At 33.7% G+C, this 19,738-nt stretch overlaps 1 protein-coding gene across 1 annotated transcript in view; it reads right to left on the bottom strand.

Annotated features, from left to right (window-relative positions):
* The window catches only part of LOC105810122 (neurobeachin-like), a 176,886-nt gene extending 157,440 nt beyond the window's left edge, over nucleotides 1–19,446 (bottom strand). The window contains 4 exon segments of the mRNA XM_012644042.1: nucleotides 1,366–1,478; nucleotides 12,940–13,055; nucleotides 18,899–19,001; nucleotides 19,350–19,446. Coding sequence (XP_012499496.1) covers nucleotides 1,366–1,478; nucleotides 12,940–13,055; nucleotides 18,899–19,001; nucleotides 19,350–19,431 — 414 coding nt within the window. The 5' untranslated portion in view covers nucleotides 19,432–19,446.
* Nucleotides 19,447–19,738: the final 292 nt, after the last annotated feature.

The following is a 19,738-nucleotide window of genomic DNA, read 5'->3' as shown; positions in this document are numbered from 1 at the left end:
GGTGTCATCACAGCTCACAGCAACCTCAAACTCCTGGGCTCAAGTGATTTTCTTTGCCTCAGCCTCCCAAGTAGTTGGGACTATAGGCGGGTCCATTACACCTGGCTTACAACTAAGGTTTGATAAAGAAGTTACATAATAAAAGAACTAGAGAGTGAATGAATAAGTATATGGAAAACTTAGTAAACAGGTTTCAAAAACAGACTAAGAAATACTCCATGTGTAATAATAATAGCTAATATTCACGAGGTGCTTCTATGTGCCAAGCACTATGTTACACTCTTTAAATGTACATGTCATTTGATCCTTACAATTGTATGAGATGGGATAGTATTATTCTTCTCATATTACAAATGGGTGAAGAGAAATTGGCTTTAGGTCACATAGCTAGTTAATTAGTGCAATATAGAACTTCAACTTGGGCAGGTCTAGCTTTCAAAGGCAAGAACGGAGGCAGGTGAAGACATGCTGAGTTAAAAACAATTTGTGGGATTAATTTTAAATTGGTGTCAATGATGTTTCCCTAATTTGCAGGGCTTATGCTAGCCTTGGCTAAGAGCCCCTTAAGTCTGCCGCCCTGAAACCAAACATACACATCTACCTTTTAGCCCTCTGTGGACTGTTAACCCAAAGTTCATAAACGCAGGGGTCGGGCTCTGATGTAAGCTTAGGCTATAGAGCAGCTTTTTAAACTTAGTTCCTGGTTCTTCACTGAATTTCAAACAGTTTAGTATCCCACTTAAGTTTCCTCTGGACAAATAAGGTGAATTAACCAAAAATTTGCTTTTTATTTATTATCCCCATCACGTACCCTGTTCTTGCCATTTTTGGGGCCATATCTTTTCTCTCCTATCTAAACAGATCCTTGATAAATTCAATGGACTTTCTTTTCAGCATTATGCTTCCCTTCGGGGTATGTGTATTTTTTGATCAAGCTAAAACGCCTTTTTTCAGCATTGTTTAGTAAAAAAGGAAAAAAAAAAGATAACGTGTCTTATACTTCAGGAATACATCACAGAAATGATTTGCCACCATATTTTGTAATAATTTCACAGTTTTTTTGACTTTAAAGCCTAAGATATCTAAGCAACCTTTCCCTACGTGTGTTCTTTCTCAAATACCCATTTCATTTGGCTTATGCTAGTATTAATTTATTTTCTTGTAGCTTAATTCCTGTGCTAAGAAGTGATGAGATTTAAACATTGAGTATAAAAGGAAAAGACAACCAGGTTTACTTTCTTACAAACATTAATTGGACATATATATATTTATATATATACACACACAGGCACTCTCTCTCTGACAGAAATGCTTTTAGACTATATTCTTATGAAGAAAACTGATTTCTACATATCCAAAAGGTACCTTTGATAGATCCCTGAAGTTTCCTGGTAGAGTCAGGTCCAATTCTTCCGATTCATAGTTTGTTAATACCCATGGAAACACGGGATATTGATTCAGATCATTATATGTCCGTCCTAGTACAGAAAAACAGAAATGAAAGTTTGTATACACTAATTGCTTATGAAATAGTTTCTGTTCTAATAAGGCAATTATGAGTTTCAGAAGAAAAATAACTCCTTTATTGAACCATGTCTTTAATAAAAAGTGCTCTGGTAACAATGTGTTTCAAGTGAATTTACTCAGTAATTTTTTAAAAAGTCACTAGAATTAAGATTTATAATACAAGATTGTGACAGAGACTGCTGGCTGCTGGTTGTAATAGATTATCTTCTTCCTGGCCTGGAATACACCTCTCAGCCTCTCTTGCAAGTAGCTATGGCCGTGGACTCAGTTCCATCCACAGAGTGTAAGTGGAGGCACTTTGGGGCTTGGCCCACTGAAACCCCGTATTAACACATGTGTGTTTCCATGCTCAATCTCCCTTCTGCTGATGTAGAGGATACTGCAACCTTGGACGCGGAGTCTTTTCAGCCAGAGCCCCCAAAAGCGATCACGGAGAAGGTCACCCTGCTGACCTGCACACTTGCAGCTTATGTGATGATCTTCTGTTACAATGAATATATATCTAGAAATTATATTCCCAGTGCACAGAATACTATATTAAACTATATCAAGAATCAATGTAGAGAATTTGCAAGTGAACTGAAGTACTCTGAAGTCAGGATGAAAAGTACATAGGCAGATGTCAAATATGTTCTTTTTTTTTTGAGACAGGGTCTCACTCTGTCACCCAGGCTGGAGTGCAGTACACCAACGCAGCATTCTTCAACCTTGTCTTCCTGGGCTCAAGCAATCCTCCTTCCTCAGCCTCCCAAGTAGCTGGGGCTATAGATGCGTGCCACCAAGCCTGGCTAATTTTTATTATTATTTTTTGTAGAGACAGGGTCTTATTATGTTGCCTTAACTAGTCGTGAACTCCTGGCCTCAAGTCATCCCCCTGCCTTGGCCTCCCAAAGTGCTGGGATTACAGGCATGAGGCACCATGCCCAGCCTCCATTCTTTTAAGTTCATTCATTTTCTTTTTGTATTATATTGTTTTACTTTAGTGGAGACCTGCTGGACTTTAGGTTGGGTTTGTCTGTTTAGTTTTTGGTTAAATGACTTAAATATTTCAGGTAAGGATATTGAGGCACAATGAGAATGTGGTAAATTTAGGGGAGCACAGCACTGGCTCCCCCTCATAAACTGGTACTGAAATACTATATGAGCAGATGGAATTGAGAGAATCACTATTAAAGAAACAGGGTCCAAAGAAAACTTTTGTTGGACAAGATTATTTTTAGTAAAAAAAGTGTTATGATCTGATCATGGGTAACTTTCTAAATTTTCACTCAATTTCACACAAAATGGCTATTTCACTGGTATTTAGTGATATAGATTTCACCCAGTGTGCCTTGGTGTGCCCGCCGTATATATCATAATAGTAACACGGATATGCAGACACTATCTTGTTTGTCAGCAATAAATGACATTAAATGATATCTACTCTTGTAGCAATTGGTAAACATGACTGTAAAATAGAAAAAAACACCACAATCTGAGTAACAACTAAAATCCACTATTATGAGCATCAAACCAAAGTAACTCATTTAGTAAACATTTTATTGGGTGACTATTTTATCTGTTTACTATATGAAGCTTTGTATTTTACAACTAAACTACATATATAGTTTTAAGTGTGTAAATTGATGTGGGTATGGAATATATATGTAGGTAATTGACAGAAAGCAGATTCACTGGGATGAGTGAGCATTAGATTAGGGCTGCCCCTGCACTCCCACCACAGCTCTGAGACAGACCTCTCTTGTACCTAATCCATGTCACTGTTTACTTGTCTGCCTGTCCACTAGTCTGTAAACTCACACGTGTAGGGGCCGGGTTGTTTTGTTTTGTTTTCAATCTCTGTGTCTTGGCACATACGGTCTACCCAATAAATGTTTGTTGGTGGAATTAATATGCACATGATAAAAATGTAATAAAATGTACCAAATTTCAAAAGGTGAACAAACATAAACCATGTAAAGAAGGAAAACTGCAGAACATTCTCTTTAGAGGATGAGAATTATGCAAAGGAACAGAAGTGTGTATGAGAGAGGAGAATGGCATTGTGAATGTGTACGTTAAACTAGAAGAAAATGTCTACAGCTTAGGTAGCTCAAACGATCAATGAACTTGCTTTGTGCTTATCAAAGTCTACCATGAAGAAGAGTACTGATGACAATAAACAACAATTCAGAGCCTTTAATAAAGTCTTTTGTACATGAAAATGGTCTGCTAAAGCAGTACTATTATTGTAAAATACAAGCTGTAAAATTCTAAAATTTAAAATTTATTATTGATTGGTAGCTCATATATATGCTAATATAGGACACCTGATCCCTCTCAGTATTTTTTTAAAATACATGTATATATAAAGAGAGTATAGATTGGCCAGATCCCAGAGCTATTTCTGGGATCCCAAATAGGTCCATGACAAGTTTAGTGTTCTGCCATATTCTGGGGAACTGTTCTACTTAAAAATCTGTATAATTTAATGAAAAGTAGGTCTTCCAGTGGGTGTCTTTTTATAGAACAATGCTGATGCTACATATATATGTGTACGTGTGTATATAAAACATATATTACTTATATAAATCAATTGATAGATGAAAGATACCACAATAGTTAAAAAATTTCTGATGAAGTTTTACAACTTATATACTAAGGAAAAACTGTCAAAATAAAATAAATAAAAAGCCAATTTATATTAACTCAGTGCTTAAATGTACCGTATAAATGCAAACAACATAAAAAATAGAAACCATATTTAAAGACGTTAGCTTTTAACATAATAGATATGATTTTCTAATAAAGAAAAACATACAATGTTATTTTTAGAACAAATACAAAGGAAAGAAAGCACTATTTTAAAGCTTACACACACATACACACAAAATGATTGATGTCAACAGTCATAGCTCATGGCTATTTATCTGCCCTGCATTTTTTTAATTCAGTTTCAATAGTCTTTGCGGGGTTCTTTGAAAATAAATGTTAAGAAAAATTTAGTAATTTTTAAATCATTAGACCTTTATAGCACCATTTTAATTTTAATATCATAAACTTTATAAATGAATATAATGACATTAAAACCTGCTTTTAATAAAAATTTCCACATCGAACCCTTGCAACATGGACAATCAATATATATTTTTAATTTGAATTAAAAACACAATATATTTAATGTCACATGAAAGAAAAAGAATGATTAAGTGGTACTTTGGGATTTTGCATTCATAAGTTTTAACCACGAATTGGCATTATTCCTTTAATTATTTTACTGAACACCTTTGTGAAATGAAAAACAATACTGTTCACTAAATTACCCAAAAAGTGAGATATTTCCAAAGTAATACTTGTTAGGTTCTGGCACCTAGATATTTATTTACTAATGTTTTGTTTTTTCTTTAGGATAGTTAAAATTTAGTAAATACACTTATGCTATAATTGGTAAGGTTCTTTCCTTTTCCAGCAGTGGTAAGTACAGAAAAAAAATATATATATATTTTTTTTGTTAACTACGCTTATAAGGATTTATCTTAGAAGATGAATATTAAATATTGCAAGCCTATGACACTAATCCACTCAAACAATAAAAGTGAAGCACAGTAAATGAGATCTCAGAAACACTGGATATGTTGCTTCATTTAAAAAAAAACTTTTTAATTAAACCATCCAATTTAATGTTTTTATATGGCACTTTAGTTTTGAAGGTAAAGTGATCTAGAGACAGCTGACAAAGAAATTATAACTGCAATTCCTTGGTGAAAATGTTAATGACAGCAAAATATTGTTTAATTAGATGATTGCAGCATCTGGATTAACACTCTTTAAGAGCGATGTTCCTGTGCTTGTCTGCTTCTTCACACTTTACAGACATTTTGTCATCTCTAGGTCATTAGGAAAGAATTTTTAATGATTTTTCTAGAAGGAAGCAGTTCAAGTTACATCTAATTAGATGACAATAATAAGCCCAACACATGCAGTAGCTAAATATATACATAATTAACCAGGGAGGGCTTGTTCATCACAGAGTAAAAAAGTGGAAAATGCTAAACAGGAGAAAAAGGTTGGGGTTGGGGAAGTTGTCCTGAATTCATTAGCTGATCATATGAAAAACAACTCAAACTCCTTTAAAAAAAATTCTCAAGTCTAACAGAGGATCATTTACACAAAGCTATGTTAGCAATCACTCCATTATTTTTTTAAATGTAAGAATGCCAGATTTTAACATCTTTTTCATAGTGTTATTTAATAAGCCATAAAATGAGGCATGGATTTTATCTTTCAGAACCCAATAAATAGAAATCAGGACAACCCTGGGGATCAGAGGTTGAAACTATATTTTTAGTAGAACTCTAAGCATCATTAAAATTCTTTTATATAATCTTCTAAAACTTAGAGTTCTTTGAAAATAAAAAAATCTCGAATGTTTGAAAAATAGTTAAATAAATTATACCACAGTTCAAAGTTGGACTCTCATACAGTTTTAAAAAATCAAGCCTTTGAAGAATATTTAATGAAATGGAAAAAGTAGAATGTTAACTTGTATGTGTAGCAGGTTCCCAATGATATACCACATACAGAATAAGAAAAACAGATAAATAACAAAACGTCAACTGGGATATTTATGGAGAGGCTTATGAGTGGTTTAATTTTTTAAATTACACTTTCCCATATTCTCAATTTTCTATAATGCATATTTATTAAATTCATAAATAGAACAAAACAAAGACTATAAACACATTTATGGGCTTTTAGGTAACTGTCTTTTAAAAACAATATGTTTTCTGAAGATTTGACAAATTTTTTTTTACTATGGAAAGTATCTTCACAAAACTTATATACTTATAATCAAAGGCATGTTTATTTAAATTCAATTGTCTATGTATATACACATATCACAAGAGGGTCTAAAAAGTCTATATAATGTATTAATGCTAGGACAATGGGACCATATGCTTTATTTAGTCTTATGTTTAAAAGCATCTAGAAAGGAGAAAAGTAAAGTCGGTCAAGTATGAGAAACCTTAAGAAATTGAGAGTAAGAAATGGGTCATAAAATACTCTGTATTTCATACTAAAATAATATTTTTGGGAAAAAAGATAAATCTGAAAGTAGAAGACAACAACCATTAATGTAATATAGAATTTGAAACTGTTTTCAGCTAAGTATTAGAGAAATAATTATAGAATATTTATAAACTATTTATAGAAAATATAAAATTTATTACGTCACATTGACCTATATTTTTTAAAATGTGCAGCTAGAAAAGATTGTTTCATCTACTCAACCGGATTCCAATTCTGTAACTCTTCTCTTTAATCCAGGAAGTTTAAAGAATCCCTCATCCAGCAATTCTAGTGAATTCACATAATAGATTACAAAATCTTGCAAATATTTACAAAACATAAATATGAAATCATTTCATTGGTATTTACTGAGCAAAACTGCTTTTTTTCTCATTGGGAAGATAAGATATAATCATAAAATGCTAAGGACACACTGTCACAAGCATCAAAATGTGTACTCTAGACAGTGCTATAGAAGATGTGAGTGATGTAGAAGATTAATAGAATTATCTTTGGGTATGTCTTATAAAGAATATAGGTGTAGTGCAGTAATTCTCAAAGTGTGCTCCCTAGACCGATGGCATCGGCATCAACTGGAGACTTTTTAGAAATGCAAATTATTGAGCCTCGCTCCAAGCCTACTGAATGAGAACCTCTGGGGGTGGGGGCAATGGTCTGTGTTTCAGCAGGCCTGCTTCTGATGTGCCCAAGTCTGAGAACCACTAGTATAATGGATGCTGGGAGCATTGATGGCTGTTGGTGCTCAGCTAAATCCCTCTCCAAGAATCGCTATCACTGGAAGAAAGCCCCTCATCCAAGGTCATGTCTCCATCTAAGGTCATGTCTCCTTCCCAGAGTCTGCAGCCAATGACTACAGAGCGGAGGTAACGAAGGCCTGAACTGTGACCCCAGCCCCAGGCTCCCTGCGGGATCTGCTGAGGCCTCTGTCACAAGTGCATTGTGGTTCAACTTCTTCTACCCAGTTCTACTTTCTTCACTCCCCCACAAATGTTAATCCAGAGGCCTTTTCCAATAAATTTCCTCGAGCAAACCTCTGTCTCAGAGTCTGTTTCTCTGCATCTAAGATCTTGCTGAAAACAGTACCAGGTTCCACATTAAAGAAAATAATTCCAGGCCGAGATTCAGTGCTAGAATATCAGTATCTACAAAATTCATGACAGTAAATAAACTTCAAAGGGTTCTTTTGAGGAAATGTAAAAGAAAATGATAAAGTTATTTTAAATCATTACTTGTTTAGGTTTTAAAAGCAGTTAATAAATGAAGGCTGCTGACTGGAGATGAAACTGAATGGTACCACGAATATCCCGGAGCAGTACAGCGCAGGGGTCGAGTGAAGACTCTGGAGTCAAATGACCTAGGTCTGAATCCTGACTTTGTCCCTCATTAGCTCAGTGACTTGGGCACCTTACTTAACTTCTGTTTACCTCATTTCTCATCTATGAAATGGGGAAAAGAACAGAATCTAACTCATGGGGCAATTGTGAGGGTTAAATGAGTAAATTCACATAGAGCACTTAGAACCATGTTCGGCACATTGTAAATCACTCAATAAACATTAATTATTATTTACTATTTTTCTGAATATTGATATTAATAATTAAAGAAATGTTTCAAAAACAAATAATGAAACAAAACACAAAAGTAATAAAAATACTATTGATTTTTTTCTGAATCTTGATATCAACAATAATTAAAGAAGTTATTCTTTAATTATTATGACATAATTGCTCTGTTGCCCTCGTTGGAGTGTTGTGGCATCATTGTAGCTCACAGCAACCTCAAACTCCTGGGCTCAAGTGATCCTCCTGCCTCAGTTTTCTGAGTAGCTGGGACTACAGGTATGTGCTGCCACGCCCAGCTAATTTTTCCTGTTTTTAGTAGAGATCGGGTCTCCTTCTTGCTCAGGCTGGTCTCGAACTCCTGACCTCAAGTGATCCTCCTGCCTCAGCCTCCCAGACTGCTAGGATTACAGGCCCGAGCCACTGTGCCTGGCCAAAATGATAAATCTTAACTTTCAATCAATTACATTAACTACTTACTGAACAATAAATATATCCCTAAAACTGTGTTATGAGATAATATGATTAGTGGAACCTATGTTGGTAAAAGTAATATTAGCACAATTTAATATCTTTAGAGTGTCCTTTATTCTAGGATCCTAAGAGAACTCTTAAAGCCGTTTTAATAAGAAGAGACAAATGGATACACAGTATTCTCCACAAATCAGGAAAACAGGCAATTCTAACTGTTGTCCTAACAATTATTCAATGTTGGCATTAGTGCAGCTTCTCTATAAAACTCTCACCCAAATCTTCAATGCTGGTGTTCAGTATAAACTGGCATTCCTATTTAAAATTTTAGGATGATGGCAGGGGAAGAATTAATAGGAATATGTCTAGGGAGAGTACCTCAGGATATTTACATTCAACACTTTTTTCAAATGTCATTCTACTTATAAAGTAGAATGGATAATCATCTACATCTGACAAAATCCTTGAAGAGTTCATTTAAAGCCCATCTTTTCTATGAAGCTTTCCTTGAGTGGACGATATCATACTAATCTCTCACATCTCTAAACTTTTATTACACTTAATTGCATACTTTCTTATATGTTCTAAATGTTTTTATATGCAAATCTTGTTCTGATAATTAGATCTTAAATGGCTACAGCAATGGTGCTCTAAGGTTTTGCATATGAACCACCGAGAGGGCTTGTTGAAAAAGGTTTCTGGTCCCCATCCCTAGAGTTTCTGTTTCAGTAGGTTTGCAAAGGAATCTGATAATTTGCATTACATAATACTGAAGCTGCTAGTCAGGAGACCACACTCTGAAAACCACTGGAGTAAAGGACAGTGACATACTTTTTGTATAATAGTAATATAACAAAGTATCATTTGCTTCTGTCTCTTTTTGCCGTATCTGCTTCCACTACTCTCATCCAAATCTTCACCCCGCATTTTCTTTCTTCTTGGAATGCCCTTCTACTGTCTAGTGAATTCTTATTTGTATTTCCATTCCCATTTTAAATGTCACCTATGAGAACCTTTTCTTGATCTCTAGGTTACAAGTAGTATTAATAGCTTCTAAATTTTTGATCCCAAATGGTGTCATATATGCTCTCACTACAATGCTTCCACAACTTTTTACTGGGATTGCTGGTGTACATTCTGTTTTCCTGACTATACTATGATCTTTTCAAAGGCAGAAACTGTATTTTACTTGCTTCTGTATTTTCAGTATAAAATAGAATGTGTGGCACACAGTAAATGTTGAGTAACTATTTACTGAAAGAATGAACAAATTGACTTCGTATCTAGATGTCTATGATATTTCCCTTATAGCTCTCTCTAATGTTAAGCTGTATCAATTTTGATTCATGTCATACATAATTATCAGTTTAATTTTCCTAAAATTCCATACTGCATTCCCTTCTCCTCCAAAACGGTACTCCTAAAAGCCTCTTTATAATCTGGCTCTGACCTATTATTCTCTCCTCCAGTTCAGATATGATACTCATGTCCCCTGAACACACTACATGCATCTGACTGGCAGAAATCTGTAAGAGCTCTGTTCTTTTTTTCTTCCCAAACACATTTTTAAATTCCTCCCCTCTGCTTAGCTTTTGTAGCATTCACTATTTATAGCAATTGTTCGGCACCTAATATCAGCTGTCTTAAAATGCTCTCATTTATGTATATTTTATTTATTCATCTAGATTATAAGTGCTGTAAGCTCCTAGTCTTTATTTTATTCTTCTTTTTATCCCATTGCCTACAATAGTCAGGCCTTTAATGTTTAGTCATAATTATAAAGGAAGTACCCAATAAATTCTTAAAAAGAATCAGTGGCCTATACATTCTTTGTATTATCAAATAAAACAGGCCCCAATGATTCAAAAAAGAATAGGAAGACATTTTTAAATTCCCCTCATGGTCTGCATGTCCTGGCTCAGAAACCTAAAGACAGTCCCAGTGAGAAAAAAGGGTATCGGTCTCCACACTGCTCGGGTGCAACTTTTAGAAGGGATTACAATGTTATCTAGATTTAGACAGAGCAATCTCTCCAGCGTTAGAGAAAGACACCCCCAGAAAGTAACAGGCATGAAGTGTGTGGTGGTTATAGATGGTACTGTACCATATTGTGGGGAATTTACCAGTCATGAGTAAAATGCAGTGGGAAGGCATGGAGATTAGAAGAGCCCTTTAAAACAATGAACTAGAAAACCTTCCATCCACACAATAGAGAGAATGCCATCTTAGAATAGCAGAACCGTTTATTAATAATATGAATGCCTGCCAGCATGGAAACTGAACCAGAAGCAAGGTGTGTATCACCCTGCTCTCCAATTTTACATCCAACAGCTCCAAATAGCTAGCACAGCCAAGGAAAAAAATCAAAGTCCATCTAATGGTAGACATTGAGTCGTGATAGATCTCTCAAGAGCAAATAACAAAAAAACCTAACACAGATCATATGGAAAAAATACTGCAGAACAATGTAAAGAGAATGATAGTCTAAAAAAGCAGGTAAAGACCCATTAGGTGAAAATAATATACTGTAAGAATAAGAATAAAATTTTAATAGTTGGAAATCCTTCTTAACATGCAAAAAGATATGGACTACAAAGAGTAGGAAGTTAATAATAATCTGGATTCTGACTAGTAAATTATATTTACAAAGATAAGCAATGAATGAGGAGTAAAATTGAGTTAAAGTTTTTATTGTACATAGGAGTGATTTTAAAATGTTGGCTCATTTTTAGTTCAAAAATAAGAGAAATATAGTTTAGAAGGCTTTCTAAAAATTTAAATATATCTCTAGGAGAATTAATAAAAAGATGCCTACATTCTAAATCACTCTACAGGTGACCAAAAAAGTATTTATATGGCCAGAGAAGAACAAAACAATATTAAAAGCAAGAAAATGTAAAAAATAACAGTATAAAACAGGGAATATAAGACCAAATGTACTAGTTATTACAATAAATGTAAATATATTAAACATTGCTACTGAAAGATTAAAAGTCCAAGATAGAGTTAAAACTTGAAATTCAGTTTATGCAAGACACAGAATTGGTGGATCTGGGATTCTATGCCTCCTCCTTTTGGCGTTGAAGCTTGTAATCTTTTTGTACCTCATGCTGTTTACCTAAATATGCTAATGAAATTGAGTTCTTTACATTTCAGATATTTAAGTTCATCCTATTATATATAAATAATGTGCTAATTAAATAATATAACACATTTCTTCTATCTTTGCAGGAGTAAATAGGTTTAAGATATATGTGTTTGCTGTATATACGAATAAATGAATATATATGAATATATGCATACATATGAATGTATTAAGTGATTAAAATGCAAAAACATTTCAACATTTCAAATAGCTTTATCCCTTTTTGTTGACAAATCAAGTTCTCCTGCCTGGTTGATACATACCTATATCATCCACATTTAATATATACCTGTGGTATCCGTATTCACACTATGTATGATAGATTTAAAAAGAGTAATATTACATAGTTATCTTTTTAAAGCAATGAATCATAAGAACACTGCTTCAAATTCATGTAAGAATTCATTCATAATGAAACAATAATTGTAAACATGTTTATTTATGTAGTTATTTAAATTCATCTGACTGCAAAAAGTTTTTGTAGAGCCTGATTTGCAGAAGTAAACTCTGTAATTCAACACGAATAAGGGCTTTTGGAGCCTAACTTAAGAAAAAAGAATGAAGCGCTTAAATCCCATAGACATGTTTAACCACTAACAACCACTGATTTAGCAGAAAAACAAAGCCACTACCTCCTTTTGATTTACAAACATAGTACTGCCGAGGTTGATGGCAGTTACTCATCATTTAGAAAATGTAATCTGATTTTTTATTTTTATTTGACTACTTTAAGAAAAAAAAAAAAAAGGATGCTGTAACCTAATCATGCCATAATCCAGGTGACATCTGTACTAGGCAGAATCCTGTTGTTATTCTCCTGTCTAGCTGCTATTGCTGAGAATGACAAAGTAGTGAAATTACATTTTACCATTATTATTTCCAGACACTCTCTGGCAATGGTTTGTTGACTCTAATAAACCTTCAGACAAAGCTGTCAGCAAAGGAAATGGCAGAAGCAGGGCAAGGAAAAGCCTCTTCAACAATAAATGCATCTAAACCTTGGTATTAGCTTGTACAGTTTCTGATACAATTTAATGTGAATGCTCCAAAATTTACTTTAATGCTGCACGTAAATTCCAAAAAGAAAAATGTATATTATATCAAGTCATATTACCAAAGATTTTGATGAATATAAACATTATGAGATTAAAGAATGAGACATCTTACCTGCTATAGTATTAAGAAACATCAAATATTCGAAGTTTGAAATTTCCCTTCTTTGCCAGCGCTGAGTCATATTGGAAGATTTATAAAGCTGCCGAGGAGTGGCCAGTGATATCCTCCTAGCAATTAAGCACACCATCACAAACACAGTTTCTTAATTTGTAACTTAAAAAAATCTAGTATTAGCTAATATATTGGTTTGATATCATTCAATTTAAAATAATTTATGGTTTATTCTTCTTAGGTAAATTATAAAATATATTTTGATTATATAAATTAGCATTATTTGAGAATTCTACTGTAGGCAAGATATATTTAATTATTCAGGATAAACCAATTTGAAAGCAACCCTATTTGTAAAAATATAGCTGCAAGTGGGTATCTTACAAATCAACAAGAACAATAAAAGTAAAACTATACACAAAATAAATCAAGGTAGCTTTTAAACAATTCAGCAAATCTATTCCATGCTAACAAGGTAGGTAGGTGGTTAGTCAGGTACCTGCTTACAAGCATTTGATTTAATGGCCATCACTGAACTTTTTACAGCTCCTTCACATGTAGAGTGTGCACACGTACACACATAGAGTGTGCACACATACACTGCCTCTACCCACAGAATACATATCCCTCTAATAATGCAAAAAAAAGTGGGAACTTTGAAAAAAAATCTGTGGGTCCAGAAAAAGAAGGGGCATATGAATAGCTGAAGAAAATAAATCAGGATAATTTGTATAAATTATGAAACGTTCCAGGTTCAATGTGTTTATCTAAAAATAATGAAAGCTAGCTGTATTTAGAAAAGTATGATAAAGCTACTGAGTTTCCAAAATGATTGACAGAGTTTCTCAGCCTTTTTCAATGGCACCCTTAGTGCCTCGGTAATTTTTTCATGGTGCTCCTTGGTGAAGAGAAATACCTAACAGTTCTGTTTATTAGCTAGTTAGGTCTAAACAACTCAATGAATACTTAACATCTTAACAACTTAACAGCTATTTGAAAATATAATACTCATAAACTGAAAGAGTAATAATATTTGCATTTCATTCTTAAATAACCATAATTACGCATGGGATATATATTCGGGCACTGCACAGCTTCTCACATTCTGGAATCAGATCTCCCACCACCACCTTCATTTCCTGTTGCCCACTGGTTTTTCTTGTGGCTCTTGTTTTTAAACACAGCAACTACCAAACACCAGTTTCACAAAGATATCATTGAAAAGAATGAAATGCTATTTAACGTTGAAACTTAGAACTAATTTGAGCTAATAGTTTGTGTCGTATCTGACAGATGTTGTTGTTTTTCCCTATAAAATATAAAATGCCCTGCGGCACCTCTGCGAATTCACTGTGATATCTTGGGGCTCCTTGGTGCTCAGTTTGGGAACTACAGATTTAAGATTATTTCTGTCGTTCATAGATTATTATCATATATTTCTATTAAAATGGAGTTTTAACAGGCATTGTCTTATACATAGCAGTAGCTAAAATATATGTTAACTGAAGGAAGGGAGAGAAGGAGGAAGGATGGGATGGACCCATGTTATCTCAAATTCAAATCTTAATTAAGAATTTAAAAAATAATTATACATAATTCAACATTTAAAATATCAACTTAATAAATTGTGGCAACCTGGTCACATATTAAAATTTTTGAAGAACTTTCTTAGTTACATCTATGTGACATAAAAGACAACTGACTGCAAAAGAACCATATGAGCCTGATGGTTCATTTAATTGTAATGGCAAACGGTATACACCAATTATACTTTAATTCTATAATTAGGACATTTAAAAATTAATTTTCACATGGCTACATAATGGGCTTTCAGAGTTTGATCCATAATGGCACCAATATTCAAAATTTTCTCAAGTATACTTCCTTTCACACACTATTTTATGCTATAAACTCTAGCCCTGTTTCTGACTTTATATGGCAACATACTAAAATGTTTTCTAAATTATCAAGAAATTAATAAACTATGCTTAGCCCAATTTGCATTGTTACTATTATAATCATATTCTTGATAATCTGACTAAAATTCTTATATATAGCATGCTCAATCTACTAAAAGAAATATATCTATATAATAAAGTTTTGAATTCCTTTGTTGACATTTTGAACCCAGACAATTTAAGAAGAATATTGTTCATCTGGAAATAATTCTGACCAGCAACTCCCCCCATCCCTAACAAAAGAAAAAACAACAACAACAAAAACACCAAATCCTGTTTGGCGTAAACTGTAAATAACAGGAATCATGGGAGAAAGTTATCATGTCACTTGAATAGTATGTCATAGAAGAAAAACGCAGGCATAGGAAACAAATTTAAAAGAGCAGATTATTAGCAAGTTCAGGGAAGATTTAGTTTTTGCTGTTGACTTCTCTCATTTTCCTACTATAAACTCACTGAGAGCAGAAACCACGTTTAACTTACTGGTTTTACTTACTGTTACATACTTAGCATTTAGCAATGGTCACCAGATAGTGAAGTCTCAACAAGTATATCTGAATGACCTGAATTATTGGTCATCGACCCCAAAAGGGAAAATGGCTGGAGAGATGTGATGTCAAAAAAATTAAATAATTCAATTGTACAAAGAAGAAAAATGGGAAACAGTAAATCAATAGGGCTCTTCAAAATATCCTATAACAAGTTTAGAAATTATAATGAGGACAGTTGCCACATGTTTGGGCTATAGAATATTTTTAGAATTGGAGGGTAGAATGAAGGCAAAATTGTCCTCTGAAATACAAAGTATTAAGTATCATAACAAATGATAACCATTATAAATCATCAACTCTATAAATACAACCAGGGTATATCCTTTGTAAGTGAAGAATCTAATCAAATGGAAAATTAACTGATTGTATTGACTGAATAGAAAATATATTAACCAAAGAATGATAATCAATATGAATTCCAGAAAATAGACAGGTGTTTGCCAGTATTTTTTCATGATTATGAGAATGACCAGTGTGAGTCACCTTGGTAGAGGACACAGGATAGGAATTAAGAGAATAGGCAAGATGAGTAATTTATTTAAGCCAAAATTTTCCTAACTCTAAAATGGGATAAGAACCTCATTGTTTTAAGAATCAGGGGAAATAATACTTATAAACTGTTAATAAAATACAAAATATAGTCCCTGGCACACGGAAGTCATCAGTAAACAATAGCTACGAACATTAATTAATTAAAGTGGTATTTATTAGGCTATGCTAGCTTAATGGAAATATTCCCGTTGTTCTTTAAGCAACAATGTGATTTGCAACGTTCTTGCAGTACAATTGCCTTTGAATTTGATGTGTTTTGCTGTTGTTTAAAATCAGTATCTTATAGGTTTAACTTAGGGTAAGTTCCCTAGAGTTTGATAAACTGCTTTAAACTGACAAAACTCAATGTCAAGAAAGCAAAGCAAAGAACGGATCCTTAGACCTTGGTGATTCTACCAAGATATCCTTCACTGGAGGGTTTCTGCTTGTAGAAGCCAGGCATCATCCTTCTCTTTTGACAATTCTATAAATGTAACAAGATCTTACATATCACACAAACACATACACTTACAGATGTGCACATATGTATATCTACCCACCTACCTGCCTACCTATATCTATGTGTGTGTGTATGCATACATATATATATGTATACATTGCATTTATAGTTTAAAACGCAACGTGTTTATAGTTTTAAAAGTGCCTTTATGCTCTCAAAAAATTCTCAAAACATCTCTCTGCAAAGCTATTTTCCCCATTTTACAGTAAATGAGAGTGTCATCCCACTTGCCTTATTCTCTCAACCAACATTTATCGAATTCCTACTTAGTGGCAGCCTCTCTTATTGTAACCCACCTAACAAGTGACAGGTTTAAGCCTAGCTTCAGTGGCCCCCCCCAACCCCTTCTGCTACGTCTAAGGATACATATATCAGGAAATACACAAAACTGAACCTGTAAGAATATTATTAGGGAGCTAAGAATGAGCTGAGCCTTTGGGGTGGGGGGAAACAAGCCCAGAGCAACAAAAGGTGTTTTAAGATAGAATGGCTTTATGAAATAACAGGGACCAAAACTACTGAACATCCATTTTGCTTCCAGTTTTGCTGTTAAGAAGAATGATCTTCCAAAAGTCAGAGAGACCAAATGTGGTTAAAAGAGAAATAATACTCACAATAGATAAGGAAGATAATAGAGCTTCTGGTTGTTTTAAATGAATTCAGGTTCGGACAAGTCCAAGAGCACTGAGGGAAATTACACACACCATCGAGAAACCGCTATTAGTAATCTTTCAGAAATCATGGTCATCGAGAACGATGCCAGGAAGCAGGAGATTATTTTGAAAAAGGAAAAAGTTAGAACTATTTGTGAATTATTAATGTCAATTTCTGGAAAAATTCTTGAATTGATGATTAAACAAATAGTTTATAAGTACATGGGAAAGGAAGTGGTGATTAGTATGAGTCAGCTTGGATTCAATAAGAACAAGTCTTGCAAAACTAACCTCATTTCTTTGATAGATTAAATGCATTTTTTTCTTTGACCTGTATTTTATATAAGTGCTTCATTATCTGCTAATGTCTTAGTTTAATCTTGTCATTCTAATAGCAAATATCCTGAGCATGAGCATACATGTCAGTGAATTGGTCTTACACTGCCAGCTTACAGAGAATAGGTAAGTTGCAATACACGGTAACTCTAGTTGAATAGCACTTAAAAAGCACCTCTGCAATTAGGCGCTGTGCTAGGTGCTGTGGATTAAAAAATAAATAAAACACAGTCCCTGCATTTAAAATGTCTGTAACCTATTAAGGGAAGATAGACAGAGATTAGTGTTCCTTTCCATCCACGTAGTGCTCTGCAATCATTTTCAAGGATTTAACAGTCTATGTGGTAGACACTGTTTGTTGCTTTTCTCCCCAAAGACAATCTCTCTTTCTTCCTCAACAACAGAAACCATTTTTTGTTCAGGTAGAAGGTGGCAAGGAGGCAGAGATATCTTTTCCAAAAATTCTGGGTGATACCTGGGCTAAGCCTACTCTCACTCCCTTTTGGTAGTGATCGTTGTAGGGGTGGGAAGGTGACCTCATTCTGGCCAAAGGGACTTGAGATAAAGATTACTGGAGGCTTCTGAGAAATATATTCGTTCCTAAAACAGACAAGCTTAAAAAGAAATCCTTTGTGTCTTTTTCCTACTTAAAGGCAGTTATGTGAAGATGTGGTATCCAGAGAAATAGTGATTATGTAAACCCAAGGCCAACTGAGAGTTCTAACATCGCTGAACTTCTGAATATATCTTAACTCCAGATCTTTTATATTACAACACACACACACACACACACACACAAACTCCTATTGTTTAAGCTACTTTTAGTCAGGTATTGAGTTACCTGGAGCCAAAAACAGACTAACTGATTTTAGCAATACACATAAATACTATGTTTTCTACTAAGACTAGTATCCTTTAATACAATAAGATTTTAAAGTGATTCTTCTAAAATATCAAGATGAAAGATCTAAGAAACAGTTAAAACTACATCAAAATTAATGACTATTAATCTCAATAAACTCTAAGGGTTTTATTATTTTAATGAAGCATTTATAAAAAAATAATTTATATGCTATTACATAGCAATTAATCACAAACATCTTAGGGCTTTTGGTATGTTTCCTATGTGATTTTAACAAGCAAAAATGTCTTATAATTATATGCTAACTATGATATGCGATCAACTTTTAAAATTATTTATATATGTGTTAAATAAAACTTTGCCTTAACCATTCTGTCATTTTCAAAATAACTGTTTGCATAACCTCTTTCCCTGCAAATAACCTTCAGAGAAAGAAAATCCCTGGTCCTTGAAATAATTACAATGGTATAACCACATTTACATGTCTGTGATATTGAGATTGAAATATGTTAACAAAGCATAGATAATGTGTGATATGATATAATTACCTGGCTTGTGGCAAACCATAGCTGGTCCCTACTCCAACCCGAGGCAAGCTGTAGACAACTTTTTTTACTGTTGCTTGATCAGGGAAATTAAACATAACCGAAGCTGTGGTAAGAAGAAGAAAAAAAACCATAGGATTTAGAAAACCACAGGAAAGCTAACCATCTATTTAAGAAACCATTTTCAAGTGGCTCTCATGATTTATTTGTAAAGGTAATAAATCTTTATGGAAAATCAGCTTTCTATATAACTTCATTTATGAGAACCTAGAGTAAACATTTTTAAACAAATTAATTCTTTTTTTATTTCCTAGAAAGAATTTTTGCTTGTTTTAGCAAGGGCATAACAAAAGAGAGAAACACCGCAGGCAAAATCAAGACAGTATCATACCATGTAAATGAATAACACCCAAATGCCAGCACATTTTCTTTCAAAATATTTAAGGGCTCTTACTTCGGTTTGCCATAAATACTTCCAAAGCAGTGTTTTGTAGAAGATAACGTCTTGAAAAGACGGCTCGTATCTCGCTGAACATCCATTTTCCATGAAGTCCCTCAGTGTATGCAAGAACCTAAAATAAACAGTTTAAAGGGAAGTGTCAATCAATAAAATATGTATTTAAGCCTTAGTCTGACGGTATCTTAGACAGTGTTACATAAAAATCAGTAATTGAGGAATTATCTTTCTGAATTCATGACACATCACAACATTGTCAATCATTTGATACTGTATATTTGCAAATTTTCTGTCTTTTTAAATTGTCTTAGATGGCTCTTGAGGAAATGAAGCAGTAGAAAAGTTATGTGTTCAAGGTGATCCTGTGACTTAAAACAGAAAATATA

The sequence above is a fragment of the Propithecus coquereli genome, unplaced genomic scaffold, assembly GCF_000956105.1.
Source record: "Propithecus coquereli isolate 6110/MARCELLA unplaced genomic scaffold, Pcoq_1.0 Scaffold205, whole genome shotgun sequence".
Classification (NCBI taxonomy): Eukaryota; Metazoa; Chordata; class Mammalia; order Primates; family Indriidae; genus Propithecus; species Propithecus coquereli.
Note: the sequence above shows the minus strand (reverse complement) of the source record. Positions and strands in the feature narration are given on the sequence as shown.